This window comes from Mauremys mutica, chromosome 4 (assembly GCF_020497125.1).
Source record: "Mauremys mutica isolate MM-2020 ecotype Southern chromosome 4, ASM2049712v1, whole genome shotgun sequence".
Lineage (NCBI taxonomy): Eukaryota > Metazoa > Chordata > Testudines > Geoemydidae > Mauremys > Mauremys mutica.
In genome coordinates, this window is record NC_059075.1 from 126,729,025 (window position 1) to 126,750,310 (window position 21,286).

The 21,286-nt window shown below is 48.3% G+C and overlaps 1 protein-coding gene and 1 pseudogene across 1 annotated transcript; one reads left to right on the forward strand and one right to left on the reverse strand.

Annotated features, from left to right (window-relative positions):
* Window positions 1-7,807: 7,807 nt before the first annotated feature.
* On the reverse strand, window positions 7,808-19,032 carry LOC123369054 (ras-related protein Rab-17-like). Its single transcript, XM_045014423.1, has 5 exons — window positions 19,029-19,032; window positions 13,861-14,012; window positions 11,105-11,198; window positions 8,043-8,187; window positions 7,808-7,913 (listed from the first exon to the last, which is right to left on the reverse strand). The coding sequence occupies exons 1-4, from the start codon at window positions 19,030-19,032 to the stop codon at window positions 8,066-8,068; spliced, it is 372 nt and encodes a 123-aa protein (XP_044870358.1). The 3' UTR covers window positions 7,808-7,913; window positions 8,043-8,065.
* Window positions 19,033-19,128: 96 nt separating this feature from the next.
* Window positions 19,129-20,132, forward strand: LOC123369055 (annotated as a pseudogene).
* Window positions 20,133-21,286: the final 1,154 nt, after the last annotated feature.

Below are 21,286 nucleotides of genomic sequence, written 5' to 3' on the forward strand. Positions count from 1 at the left end.
CGAAGGATCACTGAACTTTTAGAAAGATTGTTTTCAAGTCATAATCCTACTTATACGGATGTAGATCAGTTGTTAAGTAGAGTTTTGACCGGAGAGGAACGTAGTAGATTGTGGATGGCAGAAAGGACATGGGGGGATAGCGATGCGGTTAATACCACTTGGATGGATAGGCGGGATCAAGCCGCTGGCTGGAATCCCCTAGACTGGAGTCAGCCAAGGCTGACTCAGCTGCGGGTAGATCGAGAGCGATTGTTAGAGAGACTCAAAGAAATGGCTCGCCGCTCGCCTAATCAGGCTAAGTTCATGCAGATTCGGCAGGAATCTGATGAGCCACCCAGAAAGTTCTGGTCGAGGCTATTGGAGGGGGCCCGAATGTTCACTCAGATGGATCCTGAGAGAGAAGCAGACCACCCTACTCTTATTTCATTTTTTGTGAATCAGTCAGTACCCCCTGTAAGGGATTATTTCTTACAGTTTCGCCCTGGTTGGGGAGGTGAGTCAGTCACTTCATTGTTGGACGTAGCTGATTTTGCATGGGAGAAAGGAAGGGAAAGTAGCAGAAAGAAAGAGAAAAAGGAAGAATATAAGTTGATGGCTTTAGCTTTTCGCGGTGGTATTCGAGGCAGAAGCCGTGGCCGTGGCAGGGGATTTCAGGGTGCTCGGGGAAGAGGGTCCTGGCAACCCCAGCCATCAGGAAATTGTTTTCAGTGCGGACAGCCCGGTCACTTTAAATGTGAATGCCCCTGGGGACGCCCAGAGGGTCCGGTCGCATCCGCAGATACTTACACCAGGGACAAATACACCGCTGCACCACCAGCCCAGCCCGTTCCTCAGGCCTGGATCAACTACGGGCAACAGCAGCAGCTGCAGCAAACTCAGCCTTCTCAATGACGGTACCCCGGGGGCGAAGGCAAACAATGTGATGGTCTTATTTCCTTAATGTCTTTAGCCGGCTCTTTCCTCACTTTCTCCCCTCCCAGCAAAGAGCCTCGTCTAACCCTTTCAGTCCAGGGACTGCCTGTCTGTTTCCTCATTGATACTGGAGCTACTTTCTCTCTTTTAAATCATGCCCCCTCTTCCTGGCTATCCTCTGAGGTTAAAACTGCAACTGGGGTGGAAGGCAACCCACAGTCTCTGGGACTCACTTTGCCTCTAAATGTTATTTATGCTGATAAATGTTTTTCTCACCGTTTTCTTTTTTCTCCAGCTTGTCCGATCCCTTTGATGGGCCGGGATTTACTCTGTAAGCTTGAGGCTACTTTAACCTGCACTCCTGAAGGGGTAGGATTATTGATGACAGTGTTAGGAGATTCAGCCCTAACTCAGGGTAATTGGGAAACCCCCCCCTCTCTCTCCCCTGACCTCACTGACTTGCCTTCAACCCTCTGGGGAATTTCTGACACTGATGTTGGCCTGCTCCTTTTGGCAGAGCCAGTAAGGATTCAAGTGAAGCCCTCCTTAGCCCCCCCATCAGTCCCCCAATACCCCCTGTCGCTGGAAGCCCGGGAAGGCATCCGCCCCATTGTCGAGGGATTCATTGCACAAAAGCTAGTCCGCCCTCAGCGCACTCCCTGTAATACCCCTATACTGCCTGTCAAAAAGCCTCCTAAAAAGGACGGAGACCCTATTCGTTGGCGCTTTGTACAGGATCTACGGGTTATTAATCAGTATGTGGTCCCTCTTCATGCAGTAGTTCCTGATCCAGCTACTATCATCAGCCAAATCCCCTGGGATGCTGAATGGTTCACTGTTATTGACTTAAAATCAGCCTTTTTCAGCATTCCTGTGCACCCAGACTCTCAATATCTCTTTGGTTTCACCTGGGAGGGACAAAGTTATGTCTGGCAACGACTTCCTCAAGGCTACAGAGACAGCCCCACGATTTTCAGCCAATGCCTCCGCCACGACTTGGAAGGCTTCACCAGTCGGCAGGGATCCACGTTAGTCCTATACGTAGATGACATCCTACTAGGTAACCGCGAAGAAGCCGCCCTCCGCATCGATGGTAAGGCACTTTTATTATACCTACACACCAGAGGCCACAAGGTAGACCCTAACAAGATTCAGTGGGTCTCACAGAAGGTTCGATATCTGGGTTTCCTGTTAACCCCAGAGGGGAGACAAATGGACCCAGTCCGCATAAAGACTATCCAAAACTGCCCTCTGCCAAACACCAAGAAACAACTTCGAGGTTTCTTAGGATTAATTGGCTTCTGTCGACCTTGGTTGCCGTCCTGCGGGGAGTTGAGCAAACCACTCCACCGACTCACTGCTAACCTTGCTCCTGACCCTTTGCAGTGGTCCCCAGACACGATCCAAGCCTTTCAGTTACTCAAGGACAGTGTGGCCTCCTCCATGTCTCTCCGCCCCCCCAATTACAGCAAACCCTTTCACCTTTTTGTCCACGAGAGGGGCGGAATTGCTAGTGGCGTCCTTACCCAGCTGAGCGGGCCCCACCATTTCCCGCTTGCTTTTTACTCCCAGCAGATCGACCCTGTCGCTCAGGGAACCCCATCCTGCACCCGGACTCTGGCAGCAGCTGCCCTGCTGATCACAAAGGCAAAGAGCCTGACCCTGGGTCATTTTACCACGGTCTGGACCTCTCATGCCTTGTCAGCCCTTCTGCGTAGGGGCACGACCCAAGTCTTTTCGGCCCATCGTCAGCAGCAGCTAGAGGCCGAACTCCTAGAAGACACTAACCTAATTTTTGAAAGGTGTGGGCCCCTTAATCCAGCTACCTTGCTTCCTGACCTGCCAGTCCTCCAGGATCAGCACGATTGTGTGGAAGTAGTTCATAGCATCTTACAGATAAGGAACAACCTGTTTGACGTGCCACTGGACAACCCTGATTGCATCCTCTTCTCGGACGGAAGCTCCTTCTATGTTGATGGCAAGCGTTTCACCGGTTATGCAGTCACCTCTGAATGGGACATTCAAGAGGCCGCCTCACTGCCAGGCAACTGGGGAGCCCAAGCCGCCGAACTCTATGCCCTGGCCCGAGCTTGCCAGTTGGCCGCTGGTAAGACCGTTACCATTTTTACTGATAGCAAGTATGCTTTTGGAGTTGTGCATTGTCACATCCACCTCTGGAAGTTTCGAGGTTTCCAGACAGCTGCCGGTAAACCCATTCAGCACCTCCCCCTCATCCACAAGCTTTTGGATGCCCTCCAAGAACCCTCGGTCCTGGCTGTAGTTCATTGCCGGGGCCATACTAAAGATGATAGCCCCGTCACCCGTGGGAATGCCCTGGCTGACGCCTCCGCCAAGGCGGCTGCCGTCTTACCCTTAGCCATGCCCACGTTGGCTATTGTGACCTCCTCCTTTACTCCACCGCACCCCGTACCGGTACCCGCTGCTGAACTACAGTCGTGGGAGAGCCTCGGAGCCACTCTGGTCAAAGGGACCTGGCTTATGCCGGATGGCCGAGCCTGCCTCCCTCGCTCCACATACCCCGTGGCAGTTCGCTGGCACCATGATAAGGGGGGTCACTACGGCACGCACGCCCTTGTGGACACCATCGCTCGCTTTTGGTATGCTCCAGGCATTCAACCCTACTGCCTGTCAATAGTGAAAGCATGCAGCACATGTCAGCGAAATGGACCTGCTCCGCCTCTTAACAAAATTAAGGGTGGAAGACCGCCACCTGCTGCTCCATTTCAACATCTTCAAATTGACTTTGCAGATATGCCAAAGGCTTTTGGGAAAAAACACCTCCTTGTTTTGGTTTGCCCTCTGACTTCATGGGTCGAAGCTTTTCCTACTGCTAATTGTACTGCTGCCACAGTGGCGAAGATCCTCCTTAGAGACATTGTACCCCGTTTTGGCATCCCTCTCATACTTGATTCAGATCGCGGACCCCACTTTACTGGTAATGTCCTTGGCCGTTTAGAACAAGGACTGGGCATTTCACACTCCTTTCAGTCTAGCGGGAAAGTTGAGCGTATGAATAGGGAGCTTAAGCTTACATTGGCTAAATACTGTCAGGAAACAGGGTTAAAGTGGCCTCAGGTACTTCCCTTGGTCCTGTTTCACCTTTGCACTCGCCCAACCCGTGTATTGGGATTATCCCCCTTTGAACTGCTCTATGGACACCCCCCTTTCAAAGGCGGGGCGCTACCACGTGCTGATGTTTCACTATTGGGAGGGGATCATATGACCGCGTGCCAGTTTCTCTCCCTACAGGCTCACCTCCGTACCCTTTGGAAAGCCTCACAGTTTTCCCAGACCGTGCCGCTGGAAGAACAGATCCACCCGTTCCAACCAGGGGACTTCGTCTGGGCCAAAAAGTTCGTTCGTGGTGACGCCCTCCAGCCGAGGTTTACTGGACCCCACCAGGTTCTTTTAACAACCCAGACTGCAGTGTTCCTGGAAGGACGCAAATCCTGGATCCACCACTCCCACGTCAAGCCAGCCGTAGTGGACCACAGTGACGGACCAGCAGCTCTTGCCACCACTAAGGACACTGCCTCTGACCAGTGGACCAGCTTACCTCTTTCAGACATCAGACTTAAATTGACTCGAAAAAAATGAGAGGACCTTTTATTCTGACAACTGTATGTTTTTTATTATGCCTTTTTAGTTTATTTTCTGCTTATGAAGATAATGCTTTTATTAGATATTCCCACGAGGTTAAAACTCGTATTTTAGGAAATAGAAGTAATTGCTGGGTATGTACTCAATTTCCAGTAAATGCAGAACAGGGACTCCCCTTCACACCCATTCCCCTGACCACTGCTAATATGACTTGGATGCCACCGGCTAGAATAAAAGATCCAGTCCAACACAATCTTACATGGGACAAAACAGGAGTGCCAATTAACAGATATCTCAGGGTAACAAATCAGACAGGATCACTGTGTTTTGTTAAAGAAAAAGGGTCAACTTTTGTGGGAACCAGTAAATGCAACATGTATTTTAATGGCACCGCCTTTAGTAAAAACCTTGGCTTCAAGCCTTGCGCATCCCACTTATCCCATATGTGGATCCCTCACAAGCCTTCAGAGTCAGCTTTTAAGAAACCCTGCTCAGATCACGAGGGTGTCCAACTAATTGCTAAGGGATATACGATTGCCTTCTACAACTGCTCAAGCAGTACTACACTGCTCTTTGAAAACACCACTACCAAATTGTGCCTCTGCGGTTCACACAACGACCCCTCTGCATTACCAGGGGAACAGTGGTCCAACGGGTGGTGGGTTACCTCCTACTTTGAGAAATGGAATACCCGAAACGCAATGTATGGAACATACTGGGTGTGCGGGCCCAAAGCTTATTACTTTCTCTCCCCTGATTGGGCAGGGTCATGTTATTTAGCGTGGCTCCCACCACCTTCTCGCATCTCCCTCACCCCCCCCCCCATTTTCCCCACATTCGTAACATCCGTGAAACCTTCAGAGATATTAATATCCGTGATGGTTTGTCGTGGCAGCGGTGGGCTGGTCTTATTAGCTTGAGGGGTGGTGTCATCCGTCTACAGGGACTACTAGAATCTTTAACCAATGAGACTGCGACCCTATTTGAGAATCAGGCCGGGGAAATGTCCCAGCTGCGCCAGTTAGCTTTGCAAAACCGAATGGCTTTAGACATAATGTTAGCAGCCCAAGGAGGGACTTGCGCCCTCATAAATGAAGAATGCTGTGTTTTTGTAAACGACACCTACCCTGACACTTTTCAACGTACCAAACATCTAAGGGAAATGGCTAAGAACTACTCCTCTGGCCAGCCACCTTATGATTGGTGGGGAGCCTTATGGAATTGGTTGCCTGGATTTGGGTGGGTTAAAAAACTCTTGGTGGGTATTGTTGGGGCCATAGTAATCCTTATAATACTGTGTTGCTGCATCCAGTGTGTCCCCTCCCTCATAAACTCATGTGGGTCAGTTTATTCTTTTCCTACTTCAGCCAAAGGCCTTACTCTCTTCGAGTTGGCCCAGGCTGAAATTGCCAAGCGGCCCTTGGCTCCTTAAAATGGGGTGTAGCGTTTGGTAAATAATTATCCCAAAGCTACAAATGGAGGAATGTTGAGTCTGAACTTTTCATGAGTTTAAACTTAATCCAGACTTGATGTCTCTGTCTGAAACTTTTAATAAAGCTCTGACCTGCGAACTACTCCTGACACCTCCCCCCTCCCAATAAGTAGCCATATCCTCCTTTGTCTTTTCTAATTTACATTTTAACCTGTTTTATCCTGTAGAATCTTGGATTATGCATGACCATTATGATCTGTTAATCACTTTGTTTACTTCTGTGTATAAACATTGATGCTCACCCCTAATAAACTTGCCACACTTACTCCGAAGCTTTGCTCTTAAGCTAAGGATGGTATGTGCCCGTTGATCAACGAATTATTGTCTGGTCTCTGACAGTTTTCTGAGCCCTATACCAACTCCGCACAAACTCGGGTGCTGGAGAGGTGAGTAGGACTTGCTTTTTACCTAACACTGGGACCTCCCCAAGGGGGAATAGGGAGAACCCCCCTCCCAAGGGGAACGCCCAGCATCAGGCACAACCATCCGACTCGAGGGGACCAATGGGACATGAGCTGCTATCAATCTGGCCAGAGGGGGCCACATCTGGTCCCAGTGCCCCAGGCTCAAAGACAGACTGAGCAGACCGACCCCACACCGGGTTAACTCAGGTGGTAAAATGGCTTCAGTTAAAGTCCGTTTTCACAAGCTCATGATCCTATGCCTTTTCAGATCAAGCTTTCCATGCTTGGTCTCCACTGGAATTTAGGTAAAAAATTCAGTAAATCTGAGCAAATTCCCTTCAGCTCTTTTGTGCTCCTCAGACATAAGAGAATCAACTCCCTCCCGCCACACACCATTAAAACTACTGCCTCTCTTCAGAGGGACAATTCACAAGAGGGGTAGCCGACCCCATGTTAGTCTGGATCTGTAAAAGCGGCAAAGAGTCCTGTGGCACCTTATAGACTAACAGACGTATTGGAGCATGAGCTTTGTGGGTGACTACATCATGCATCCGACAAAGTGGGTATTCACCCACGAGAAATCATGCTCCAATACGTCTGTTAGTCTATAAGGTGCCACAGGACTCTTTGCTGAATTCACAAGTAGATGATCTTTGAATCTTGAACATGCCCTTAGCATTGAGGCATCGGTGATCAGTTCACAACTAAGTGTGCTGAAATTAACAAGGTTAGATATGTTAGTAAACTGTTTACCTGACAAGCAGAAGATAAAATTTGATTTTTTGCATAGTCTACAACAGAAAGTGTGCTGGGCTGGGGTAGCATCTTGGCAAACCCTTCGTCTGTAGAAGCAGCACAACTGTGCCAGCTGGAGTTTCTAGTGTGGACCTGGCCTAAGTCAGAAGGTCTGATTCTCTTATTTACACCAATGTAAGTTAACGCCACTCGCTTTAGTGTTGCAACTGTGTAAGGTTGAGGAGAATCAGGCCCTGGTTTATTTCTTAATTAAATCTATACTACTGCAGTGTTGCCAATCCCAGGCACTCAAATGAGAAATCAGCCCCCATCTCCCACCAAAAATTCATGAGACTTTTAAATAATGTTCAGGGTCTCCTTCTTTACAATCTGGTTTCTGGACCTTCAGGGTGTGCTTGTTTCATGTTCTCGGTTTTCTCCACAACCAGGAGCGCCAGAAAATGTTAGTTTTGGAGTGGTTGTTTAAAGTTTCCCAAGTGATCATTTGACTCCAGCAGCTGGGGCTTTAAGAAACACCCCAAAAATCACAAGACTCATGACAAAATCATATGGCAATATTAAACTTGAGCTTCATGTTTTGGCTAGGGAAGAGAGAGTCAACTCCTTTTTGCTGTTTTTATTTGTGTATAATGATAAAACTGAACAAACAAGCGAGAGGAGACTTGCAGTGCTTTTCCGGTTCCTTGCCTTCAGCAATATCTCCTCTCGTACAGTTCTTCAATCGAACACTGACAATAATGAAAAATAAAAGCAATAATCACAGTCAGACCCCCTAGGACCATGCTGCCTTCACACAATACATAGGGTCAGCTTCCCTTCCCCGCCCCCCAAAAAATAAGAACACACTTGATGGTAACCTTAGGTCAGTCTGCCATTTCCTTTAGTTCATGCAACACTTCTTAGTGTGATTGCTTGGCTCTCGCAGATCCATGCGTGACTTCTTCCAGGGCTGAGGCTGAAGGGCTGGTTCCTTCTGTTGTTCCTGTTTCAAGAACTCGTGAGCTGTGAAGAAACTCAGAATAAGAAATTCTCGGTCTTTTTCTGCTGAGCTATTGTAACATTTTGTGCTACATACTCAGACCCTGCTCTGACTTTGTTAGAGCAACTTTCCATCCGCTAATGGAGCAGCTAGGGGTTCCCCTGCTGTGTCCCCCTCCCATCAGCAGTGGGCTGGGATGTGGCCAGAGTGCCCCAATCCCCAACCAGCAGAATGGTTCCTGGTGGTGAAACGTAGTGCAGCCCCATTGCTCTTTCAATTTATGCCAAGGACTGACCCACAACAAGCAAGAGAGAGAGGAAAAGGAGCCTTAGGAGCCACTTTCTTCTTCCTTCATGTGCTATTGGGCTAGGCCTGGGGATCTGTCCCTCTAAATTTATTAAGATTGAAAATATCTAAATATGAGCAACAGGGGAGGGATCACGTGATGCTTACCTGTTCTGTTCATAACCTCTGGGACACTTGGCAGTTGCCACTGTCACAAGACAGGATAATGGCCTAGATGGACCTTTGGTCTGACCCAGTATGGCTGTTCTTATGTTCTTATTTATAATGTTGATTTAAGTTAAGTTTACATTTTAACTTTATTAACTTCATATTTTTTTTACCTTGAGACCCATATGTTTCTTGGCCTAGGACTCCTGCATTTACTATTTAACAAACTTCCAGTCACAATTGTCCTCATGCTCCTTTGTTCTTTCTGGAAAATGGTCCCTCCCTCAGGACTCTCCCATACACATCTTCATTCCCCATCCTAGAACTTCTACAGATTCCACTGCACCTGTATCATGGACATCCCCCTAAAAGCATCTCAGGACAGCAAATGTTGTATTGCACCAAGTTGTCTGTAGGAAATCCCATTATCAGATAGAATGGTGAGGATGTGCAAATCACATCTCTATAAGCTTTAGTGAAATTCTTTTTAAAAGGAAGTAGAAGTAGGAGACCCTAACTTGAAACTGGCATAAGATGGGAGCTAGGTGTCTCATGAATTGCCACTCTCATACTGCTAGCATGCTTAAGGACCAAGAATATCTATGGGGTAGTAAACGCTTATTATTGGTTCATGATTTGCTGTAAGTGGAATCTGTTGCTGCAGTTGTGTCCTATTTTTCTAGAGCAGGGGTAGGCAACATATGGCACGCATACCAAAGGCGGCATGCGAGCTCATTTTTAGGAGAACTGCATTTTAATTTAATTTTAAATGAAGCTTCTTAAAACATTTTAAAACCTTATTTATTTTACATCCAACAATAGTTTATTTCTATATCATAGACTTATAGAAAGTGACCTTCTAAAAACATTAAAATGTATTAATGGTATGCGAAACCTTCAATCAGAGTGAATAAATGAAGTTTTGGCACAGCACTTCTGAAAGATTGCCGATCCCTGTGCTAGAGCTTTCTCCAAGCGGTTTCATTAATAGGAACAAACATGAGAAGACTCTAGTGCCATCTCACTAGCTGCCAAGGTAATGGCAGCAGTTTGCCATTTGTGCACTAGTGCAGAGTCAAGCTGGTGGCATACCCCACGTATGAATCCCCATATAGCAATACAGGGTCAGCTAGCTAACATCTGTGGGGTAAGCTACGTAGAGCCCCAGGGTTCCAGGCCTGCATGCGGGGAAGAAAAGGCTCGTAGGAAGCGTCTACAAACTGCTGGTTCTGGTTAGCCTCCCATGAAACCAGCATCGTTGGGGCTTGGCAGTAGAAGGCATTCATGTGAAGGGAGGACTGACCACTTGGGACTATCTCTGGGCATAACTGGTTCTTAGGAGGGGGCTGGATGTGTCTGTCCTCTGAAGAAAGAAGACACCTCAAAGACTCACTGGGCCAGTCCAGTTAAGCGAGGCTGACTCAGTCTAGCTGAGCCTCTGGCTCTGTTGCCTAGCCCCGTGGTTCTCAACCAGGGATATGCAGTGCTCTTCCAGGGGGAACATCAACTCATCTAGATATTTGCCTAGTTTTACAACATGCTACGTTAAAAAGCAGTAGCTAAGTCAGTACAAACTCAAATTTTATACAGACAATGATTTGTCTTTGCTGCTCTGTGCATTATACACTGAAATGTAAGTAAATATTTATAGTCTAATTTAATGATGATAAATGAGAAAGTAAGCAATTTTTTAGTAGTCATGTGCTGCGACACATCTGTATATTTGATTTTGCAAGCAAGTAGTTTTTAAGCGAGGTGAAACGTGGGGTACGCAGAACAAATCAGGCTCCTGAAAGGGGGACAGTAATCTGGAAAGTTTGAGAGCCACTGTCCTAGCTGATTCGAGGGCTTTATTCTACACTTTAAGGAAGAAGGATGCAGGGATCTTTTTTTGCAGCCTGGGTGAGGCCTCTGAACTCTGGCCTGAGGGATGAAAGAAACATGGCTTGGGTTGTCTGGGGATCATAACTGGGGCCAAGGGGAATGGGTCTCGGAGAGAAGAGATCCTCTGGGAGTGAAAGTGAGGAATCAGGGGAGTGGGGAGAAATTCCCACTTCCCCATTGCTAGGGCCAGTGACTGGTGTTCCAAAGGGTGGGTGAACCTCCTCCCCAGTCAGCGCTCAGCAGGTTCCACCCTCACCCCGGCGGCAAAGGAAGAACCACTCCAGAAGTTTGCTTGTCTCAGAAGTTGGGGTGAGGGGCAGCAGGGGCAGCCTGTCCGTGTTTGGCAGCTGTGAGGCTTGACAGGCCAGAGTGTACCCAGTCACCTCTTTGCATTGCCTCTAGGCATAGACCTGCTGCATTCACAGTAAAGACTTTCCAGTTCCTGGACCTCTTCAGGTCAAGTGACTCAACCCTAATTGCCCCTGAACAACTGGGAGCAGACAAGCGGTGCTGTGCTATAGCTCACAAGGCAAAGAGCTGGCACAGGCCTCAGCGTCACTCTAGTGCTGTTACCTGTCCAGCGGCTTCTAACTTGGAACTTACCTATGGCCATAAACACCTCGGTCACTTGGTGGTTGGATTTTGCAGACGTTTCCATGTAAATTAAGCTTTTGCTCTTTGCAAACTCCTCCGCCTCCTAGTTGGGTGGGGAAGGTACAAAAACAGGGTTATTTCAAAGTAGACTTAGGTGTGTTCTGCACGGTAATCACATCCAGCTTGGTAAATGTCCTGGAAAGTGGTGGAAATAAGGTCTCCATTTACAAGTTACTGGATCGTGTCCTTAAGCCTGGCAGGGAGGCACAGCTCCTCCCTGTATGATTAGACACCACAGGTGTGACAGGGCCCTGCCCAGTGTGGACAGGGCTGCATGGTGCCAACCTGGAGAAGCGAGCTCAGAACGGACACAAACACTAGTGTAGCAGGAGTACCGCAACTTGCCCTGTCTGACTACTGGCTGACAAGTAGGAAGAGGAGAATGCAGAAATCTCCAGCTATTTGCAAGGGTGGCTCTGGAACAGATCTCCAAGCTGGATGCTGCAAACTGCCTTAGGGCCTCGTACCCCCGCCGTTAGCTCCAGCGCTTGCACTGTCAGACTAATGATGTACAAAGGAGCCTTAAGGCTCAGAACTCATCTGCACGGTGCATTAGTCTGCACTGGAGTGGGACACATTCCAGTGTGTTGTGCACTAACAGGCCTGTGCGTGCTGCAGTGACGCACACTAGGGAACTCTCCATGCGTGCCAGCAGGTCCTTATGGGCCTGTTAGTGCACAAAACACAAGTGCACCCTAGACCTTGCCCCCCGCTCGTGCAGACAAGCTCTTAGTTTACACTGACTTTAGTCCCCCACCTTTCTGAAGAGCAGTGTGTCCGGTGATAGAGCCACCGTTGCATTCCAGCAGATTCTGCTGCGAAGCCTAAAGCTTCCTATTTCCCCAGCTCACACTCCTTCTGTTCCAGTCACACGGTTGCAGCCGAACTGTTTAGGCCACGCTTGTTTTCTCTGTTGCACAGCTCAAGGCATTGCAGCCGCTCTCTGACTGGAACCTGTTCAAACTCACTGGAGACACGGATCCGAGAGTTAAACCCTCGAGCTTTTTTTGTCCCATGCAGTTCTCATTCATTGAACTTGGTGGTCAGTGATGCAGCATCAGCTCCTAGTGAGGCTTCTGAATTTTTTAATGCATCTATGTATTGTTTTTCTGCATCAACTGATCGATGGCAAATTTTGAAGCAACATCTGGGAACATCCTCTCTGACACTGAACCCTACCGATGCACACTCTGAACCAACCCACCATAGCTCAGGAAAGTCTCTAAGATCCAAGAAAGTTAGCAGCTGAAACAGAGGGTAAAATGGAATTTATGACCTCTAACATCCCTGGCACCCAGTGGGACCTTGCTATATTGCTCGCAGCTAGGAGAATCGCATTCACCTAAACATTTACTTATAAACTGTTCAATGTGAAAGCTTGAAGTGCAGCATTCAGGGAACATGCTGCCGTGATGTTTTTGAAAGAGAGAATCTGCCAAGTGCTGAGATCTTACTGCAGTGATGCCACTTACCTCAAAGGTGACTTCCCGCTGAGCAGCAAGATCTGTCTTATTGCCGACTAAAACAATCACGAGCCCTAATCCGACATGGCAAAACTGATTTCAGCGCTACTCCTCTCGTCGGGGAGGAATACAGAAATCGGTTTAAAGTGCCCTTTATATCAATATAAAGGGTCTCGTTGTGTGGACAAGTGCAGGGTTAAATTGGTTTAACGTTGCTAAATTCGGTTTAAACGTGTAGTGTAGACCAGGACTAACAGATGCATTTAATCTTTGTTACTATATCATCCTTAAAGTCTAGGGAGCTGGGAGTGAGTGTAACGCCAACATACCCTGGTTGTCAGCAGGTGGCATTGAACCTGGGGCCTCTGGAGCTTAGTGCATGAGCCTCTACCGCATGAGCTAAAAGCCAAGTGGCTCTTAGCTAAGGCTGTAGAGCAGACTAATTTTAGCTCCCTCTCTCTAAGTCAGGGCTCGGCAACCTTTCAGAAGTGCTGTGCCGAGTCTTCATTTATTCACTCTAATTTAAGGTTTCGCGTGCCAGTCATACCTTTTAATGTTTTTAGAAGGTCTCTTTCTTGACGTCTATAATATATAACCTAAACTATTGTTGTCTGTAAAGCAAATAAGGTTTTAAAAATGTTTAAGAAGCTTCATTTAAAATTAAATTAAAATGCAGGGCCCCCCGGACCAATGGCCAGGACCCAGGCAGTGTGAGTGCCACAGAAAATGAGCTTGCATGCCGCCTTCGACACACATGCCATAGGTTGCCTACTTCTGCTCTAAGTGGTCTCGGTACCACTAGATGAGACAGAAGGTGTGTGGGTTACATGAAGGTAGGGGAACAAAGAGCACTTAGTGATGCTCCCTCATTACCTACTTGGCTGGTGAGCTGGATTGGGCTGGGAGGTAGGGGTAGATAGAGAAATCTTGGCTTTGAGGGGGGAAGCGTGCGCATTTATTGTCCACTGTAAGTGAAATGTCTGTACCAGTTCCTTGCATGTCTTTACCAGAAGAGAAGGATAAACCTGCCCATGATGTGTAGCCCTTACGTGATGTGCGCAGGAAAAAGCAGTCTTGGTTGAAATGTCTGGAGATGTACTGGGAAGCTACCCTACACTAGAACTATTGCAGCCTACCAGCAGAGTAGCTGCATTATCAAGATTCAGTCTGGATATTTTAGAAAGTTAAAGGCAAACCCTTCTGGAGGAGAGAGGCAGGAGAACAAGCCATCGCTGGTCTTACCTTTCTGGCTATGTCATATACAAGAAGGGCAGCATTCGCCCCCCTGTAATAAAGATGGCAAACGCTATGGTACTTCTCTTGTCCTGCAGTGTCCCAGATCTCAAGCTTGATCGTGGCAGTCTCTAAACATACCAGCTGGGTGAAGAAAGAACCTGGAAGCGACAGAGATGGGACAGCTCCATGAGAAAGCCATAGCATGCACCTTAATTAATGTTAACCTTCATCTCGGTGATCTGTGTTAAAGATGGGTGTTGAGATTCGGTTGGAAGGGGCTGCGGGAGGAGGGAGGATGAGAGAGAGAGAGAATTAAAACACCCGCTCCCCCACCAAAAGCAATGCAACAAACAGGCTGGTGAACTGGTCTTACCCAATAACAGCCCGGCACTACACCAATGCACGTCAGCAGGGTGTAGCTGGGAGATGGGGAGGGGAAGAGAAATGAGAACAATGGTTCTTGCCTAATCCATCAATATTGGTGGCATTAGCAAGCTTTGGTTTTACAGCTGTCTAGCTGGAGGAAATGTGATGGCAGGGTGGGGATTAGGAGTCTTGAGTTCTAATCCAGCTGTACAGTGCCCGGCCCTGTTGGGTGCTGCTGTAACAGAAATACTGCAATCTCCCCGACAGTGATTTGTATGACCTTGGGCAAGTCACTTAAGGCTCGCATGGGCCCCTAAGCACAGCCCTAATTATACATAAGCAGCGCTGTCCCAGGAGTAGCCCCAGGGAGGTGCTCAGATGCTTCTGAGCTACAACTGCTTGTTCTTGCTCTTAGCCCATGCCAGCAAACCTGCCCCACCCCCAAACTGGCAGGGCTCTGCTGGCCAGTGGGTGGGGGTGACACCAAGGCCATGCCTGCTCGCCCTCCCTCCCTGCTCTAGGGAAGTGAGAGGTGCACGTTTGCTCCTGCACACCTGGCCCAGAGGCGTAAAGGTGCGGGGAGAGGCCTTTCCTCTCCCATACTCCCCCAGGCAAATGTGTCTAGCCCCTAACCTTTCTGTCTCAGCTTGTCCAGGTGGAAAATGGGTCTAATTAAAATCCACCTCCCTGAAGTGCTGTAAAAGCCAGCAAATGTCTGCAAAATGTTTGAAGATCCTTGGTCTGAAAATGCTATAGAAGCTCAAATGTGCGGCTGTGCACAGTAGATAGGCAGAAGCCATCTGTTAAGGGCCAGACTGTCTAACAAATACATGGGCTTGAGGTAGAGGGGGCAGTATAGAGCCAAAGCTCTCCAGAGAGCCGTGAGAGAGCGGCGAACAGCAGAGGCTAACAGAGGGAGTTTGCTTGGGAGTTCACCTGGGGAGAGCCCATTGAGGCTTTCATCTCTCAGGCTTCTGTGAGTTGCTGCAACGGCTGAGGAAGCTCTTAGAAGGAAGATATTATGGAAGGTGAGCATTCAGCTGTTGTAACCTGCACAGGTTGTGCCATGTTTGTCTTTCTTCCACAGGACAGAAGTCACTTTGTGTGTACAAAGTGCAAGCTGGTCTCCATATTGGAAGAGAAGGTTCGAGGTCTGGAGCAACAAATATCAACCCTGCCTTGCATAAGAGAAAATGAAGATTTCCTGGACAGATGTCAGGATATGCTTCTACAGGCACAACGTCCTGACGAATCGGAGCAGGCTGTGCAGAGGGGCGAGAGGGAGGGGGAAGAAATTTGGCAGCATGTGACCTCCAGAAGTAGAAAGAGGAGCGTCCAGGTACCAGCAATGGAGATACAGATTGGCAACCGTTTTCATGTTCTTTCCACAGATACTAATGCAGAGAGTGGAGTAGATGGTACATCTGACAGAAAGGAGCCGAAGAAGACTCCACCAATTGGAAGGCATGAGATGCACTGTCCTAGGGAGGGGGGTTCCACCAACACTGCTCCCAAGACAAGGAGGAGGGTGGTGGGTTGGAGACTCCGTCTTCAGGGGGACTATCATCTATCTGCCGCCCCAACCGAGAAAACTGAGAGGTGTGCTGCTTGCCAGTAGCTAGGATTCACGATGTGACGCAGAGCCTGCCGAGACTCATCAAGCCCTCGGATCGCTACCTCTTCCTGCTTCTCCACGTGGGCACCAATGATACTGCCAAGAATGACCTTGAGCGGATCACTGCAGACTACGTGGCTCTGGGAAGAAGGATAAAGGAGTTTGTGGCACAAATGGTGTTCTCGTCCATCCTCCCTGTGCAGGGAAAAGGCCTGGCTAGAGATCGTTGAATTGTGGAAATCAACGAATGGCTATGCAGGTGGCGTTGGAGAGAAGGCTTTGGATTCTTCGACCATGGGATGGTGTTCCAAGAAGGAGGAGTGCTAGGCAGAGACGGGCTCCACCTAAGGAAGAGAGGGAAGAGCATCTTCACAAGCAGGCTGGCTAACCTAGTGAGGAGGGCTTAAAACTAGGTTCAACGGGGGAAGGGCTAGTACCAGATGGTGCAAAAGAAGGTTTAATAACCTTCAGTAGGCAGGTGTGGAATAATCAGCCCTTCCCCCATCTCACCCTGATTTCTAATAGTTAGGGATTTGTTGAAGTCCCTCCAGTTTCTTCTTAACAGCACTCCTAGGATCTAAAGACATTTCCCAACTTCTCAGCTCATCCAGAAGAAGAGCTCAGACCACCAAGGTACTGAGCACTTTACCCCCAATCCAAAGAAACATATAAGCACATGCTTAACTTTAAGCAACTTGAAGAATGTAAGCAGCCCCATTGAAATCAACATGCTTAAAATTCTGGGTGCTCCACTTAAGGAAAAATGGAGCTAGATTGGAGACAGCCCAGAGGAGAGCAATAAAAATGATGAACGGTTTAGAAGCGCTGGGGGATGCACTAGATGAACTCTTCAGGTCCTACATTTCTATGATTCTATGAAAAGTTATGCACCTGCTTAAATGTTCTGCTGGACTGAGGGAAGAATGCTCTGCTCCATGCAGGATCAAGCCCTGAATGACCTATTGTTCTTTGCTTGGATGCGTTTGATGAAATAAGTCAAGTCCTTCTTCCTTTCTATCTTCTGTAGAACTGCATGTTAAGCAAGCTGCCTTTGAAGTTGAATAATCATTTTATTTGTTTCACAGTAGCAGCCGTGTTAGCCTCTAGCCGCAAAAAGAACAGGAGTACTAGTGGCATAAGGTTTTGTGGACTACACCCCCACTTATTTGTAATATTTGTCTGACTACCGACTGACTGACATGCTATTTGGCCAACACAAAAGAGTGGGTAAAGAAATAAATGACATGTGTGTGTACGTACGGCATGTGTATGTAAAATGTACACACACAGTCTTTTTCTTGATCTTTGGCCACAAAAAACATACTCCACATACACACCTCATGATCGCACTGGACGTTCACTACCTTTCACCTTGCCAGGGTGTTAGGAATGAGAACCAAGCCATCCCAATAATTTCACAAACTGGAATGTGCGACATGAGCTAAGTACAATTAACAATTGTATGATTTGGCAATCGCTATTGTGACATGGAGTGAGGAAAGAGGTGCATTGAGGATATTGACATACGATGAAACAAGCTTACAGGCAGTTTCTTATCCCTATAAAGACAGGTTAAAAGATCAATCTATACATAGAATATTTTTTCTTATTATGAATATGTTTCTAAAAATATGTTCACTGTTTTTAATTTTCTCAGAAATATTCACCCCTGGCTACATGCTTTTAGTCTGATCATTAGACGTGTACGTGTGGTAATTTTTCAGCAGCCGAAGAACAAGAAGCTACAGGATTTAGTCAGCATGGCTGCAGTGTCCAGAAGGGATAAATTTGGAATTTACATTTTTGAAATATTTTCTCAATGAAAGTATGTCAACCAATAACCAGAGAGTGCGATGCAAACTATTGTTCCCAGGTGTAATGGAAATCCACGGATTCTACTATTGTCTAAGGTACTGTAACGGGTTGGGACTCACCCCAGCGGCGCCTCCTGCTGGTGACTCTGGGAATTAGCTCTTCTCAGTGGAGCGCCTCCTCCTGGTGGTGTCCCGTCCGTCGTTGTCTTCCCTCTGTTGTGTCTGGACCCGCGTTGCTGCGTGCTCGGCGGCGTCCTCTTCGAGGCCACTGCCCTCCGGCAGTGCCCCTTAGTCCTTCTGCGCCCCCTTCCGGGGGGTCAGTGCTCAGCAGTCTCACACCCCAGTCACTATATGCAATCGCCCTCTGAGTCTAATCCCTCCTGTCAGGGATCTGGCGTAGCAAGATGGCCGCTCCCTACGGCCAATGGCTGGGTGCACTGCAAGGGGTGAAGGGGGGGACCCAGGCCCGCCCTCTACTCTGGGTCCCGGCCCAGGGACCCTCTGGCGTCAGCCTCGCTGTCCTTCTCTCCCCTTCCTCTGTCTGTTTCCCTGGGCCGCTTCCCCTACGGCCCCTTGCACCCGCTAGGCCCTTCCCTTCAGGGGCCTGCAGTCTGGCAGGCTACGGGTTCAAGCTCCTTAGCCTCCCTGAGCCTGGCCAGCACTGCGCTGTCCGCGGTGCTAATCTCCTCCCCTGGAGACTGACCTTCCCCTGTCAAAGGCCTGGGACAGACTGACTGCTCCTGCTCTGGACAGCCTTTATATACCCCTGAGCCTGGCCCTGATTGGCTGTCTCTAATCTGGGCCCTGATTGGCTCTCAATAAACTCTCCTCTGATTGGCTCACAATAAGCCTTGTCTGCGCAGGCGCCCTGGCCTGCCGCAGCCCATTCTCACAGGGAGTGGGGCAGTCCGCCCCACTACAGGTACCATTCCCACAAAATTGAATATATTCCTTAATGTTATTCATGCGAGGCAGTCCACTGAGTCTGTGGGGCTACACTAATAAATGAAATTAAAATATAAGCAGAATCAGGGTCAAAATGTGTAAATCAGACTAAATGGCAGGGTAATGCTCTTTCCTAGAGATAAAGGATTTTTTTCTCCCTTGGAAAAAGTGAAAGAGTTCTGGGTTTTCCCATCAGTTGTTCTAGGTTCCATTCAGGGGGGGCTCTAGGCATTTTGCCGCCCCAAGCACGGCAGGCAGGCTATCTTCGGCGGCTCCCCTGTGGAGGGTCCGCTGGTCCCGAAGCCGCAGGACCAGCGGACCCTCTGCGGCGGCCGGCAGAGCGCCCCCTGTGGCTTGCCGCCCCAAGCTTGCGCTTGGCGTGCTGGGACCTGGAGCCACCCCTGGTTCCATTCCACAACAAAAAGGGTCTTTACGCATATGACCACAGTTCTTTATATTAGCATACACCCTTTGCATAAGAACTAAGGCTTTCCTTTATGGCTGATCCCGCAGCTAGTGCCCCAGGCTGAATGAATGGCTGGAGGAAATTGTACGGCTGTGACCGAGTTCATTCTCACAGGTGTGACAGATCGTCCGGAGCTGCATGTCCCCCTCTTTGTGGTGTTGCTAGTGATCTATGTTAGCACACTGGTGTGGAATCTGGGGATGATGGTTTTAATCAGGATCGACCCCCCCCCGACTTCACACCCCCATGTTCTTCTTTCTCAAGAATTTGTCTCTCGTGGATGCATGTTACTCCACAGTCATCACTCCCAAGATGCTGATGGGCTTCTTAGCAGAGAGGAAAGCTATTTCCTAAACAGCGTGCATCATCCAATATTTTAGCTTCATATTGTTTGTCATCTCTGAGTGCCTTCTGCTGGCAGTAATGGCATATGACCGTTATGTAGCCATCTGTAACCCACTGCTGTATATGGTCATCATGTCGCCAAAGCACTGCCTGCAGTTGTTGGCTGGGTCATATCTATGGGCCTTCCTGAACTCCGTGATACACACGAGCGGTTTGTTAAGATTATCCTATTGCAACTCCAATATCCTGAATCATTTTTTCTGTGATATCAACCCACTTCTAAATCTCTCCTCTTCTGGGCACCTCTATCAATCAGCTGCTTGTTTTCCTCTTTGGCAGTCTGATTGAGGTGATCAGCATTGTGACCATCCTCATCTCATATATCTTAATTATTGTGACTGTGCTGCGGATCCGCTCCACCGAGGGTAGGCGCAAAGCCTTCTACACCTGCACCTCCCACCTGACAGCCGTCTCCATGTTCCACGGGACAATTCTCTTCATATATTTCCGACCCAGCGCCAGCTACTCGTTGGACACAGACAAAATGGCCTCCGTGTTCTACACTGTGGTGATCCCCAGGCTGAACCCCCTCATCTACAGCTTGAGGAACAAGGATGTGAAGGATGCCCTGAGGAGAGCAATAGAGACAAACTTGAGGGCCCATTTTTCCCCAAAGGGTGTCAGACTAGGACAACCAAATCCTTCAATGGCTTCTCTGCACACATAGGACTTGTCTCCACTATGGGGTGGATCAATGCTGCGGTGATAAATCCAACGGGGTACAATTTAGCAGGTCTAGTGAAGACCCACTAGATCAACAGACACTCACTCTGGCATTGACTCCACCAGAACGAGATAAGTAAGGGGACTCTACGGGAGCAGTGCAATGTGAACCCCGTAGTAACTATATCAAAGCTATATCAACTTGAGTTATGCAACTAACTAACTACTCAAATTGTGTAGCTTAGATAGACCTGTCCCCGTAGCATAGACAAAAACCGCAGAGACAAACAGAAAGGATGAGTTTTAACTATTTGGACCATTGCATCTATCAGATTCCACTTTTGCAGGCTAAGTTGCTGCGAGAACACTCTAAGCACTGATCCCATGGCTGGGCAGGCCCACAACATTTTGGCACCTGAGGCAGGGAGCTGAAATGACACCCCCATACCCCCTCGCTTGGGCCAAAACTTTTAAAGGTCTCAATTCTGCCTTCTTCCTCTTCTACTCCTCTCAAGGTACTGCTCTGCTACCTACCCCAATAAAGGAGAAACTAATAATTTAAAATGCCTTGTTCCAAAATTTTAAGTAACACAACTTTCAAACGCCTGAACAGCAAACGTAACTTTTCTTGTCTGCATGGTAAACACTGCCATTTTTATCTGTTTGAATAATCAAAGCGGTGCCTTCTGTGCCTTCTTGGTTGCAAAGATTTGAACTGCTTCTGCTTCCTGAATGTCCACAGTCTGGGCCAGCTCATGCTCTATTGAGATGGTTGCAAGGCTGACCTGTGTCATTGTGGAGCGTACACGTGTTTTTGTTAACTTCAGCTTGGAGAAGCTGAGTTCTCCAGTGGCAACTGTTACAGGAAGTGTTAGAAGTATGTGCAGAGCAACAAAAGCATTTGGAAAGAGGCTGGTCATCTTATTTGTGCACATGTATTCCAGTACAGCCTTTGGAGTAGATCTCGCTGAAATGTCACTTGAAAGGGCTTTCAGTTTGGGGGTCTCTTATGGGATTATCCCGTGCCTCGTAATCAAAATGTCTTCTTCTTCGGTGACTCTTGAATGGGTGGGAAAATAGCTTCAGTGTGAAGTTCCTCTGCCAACTTCTGTGCACTCTTCAGAACGGTTTGAAATCCCTCATCTGACCGGTAAGACT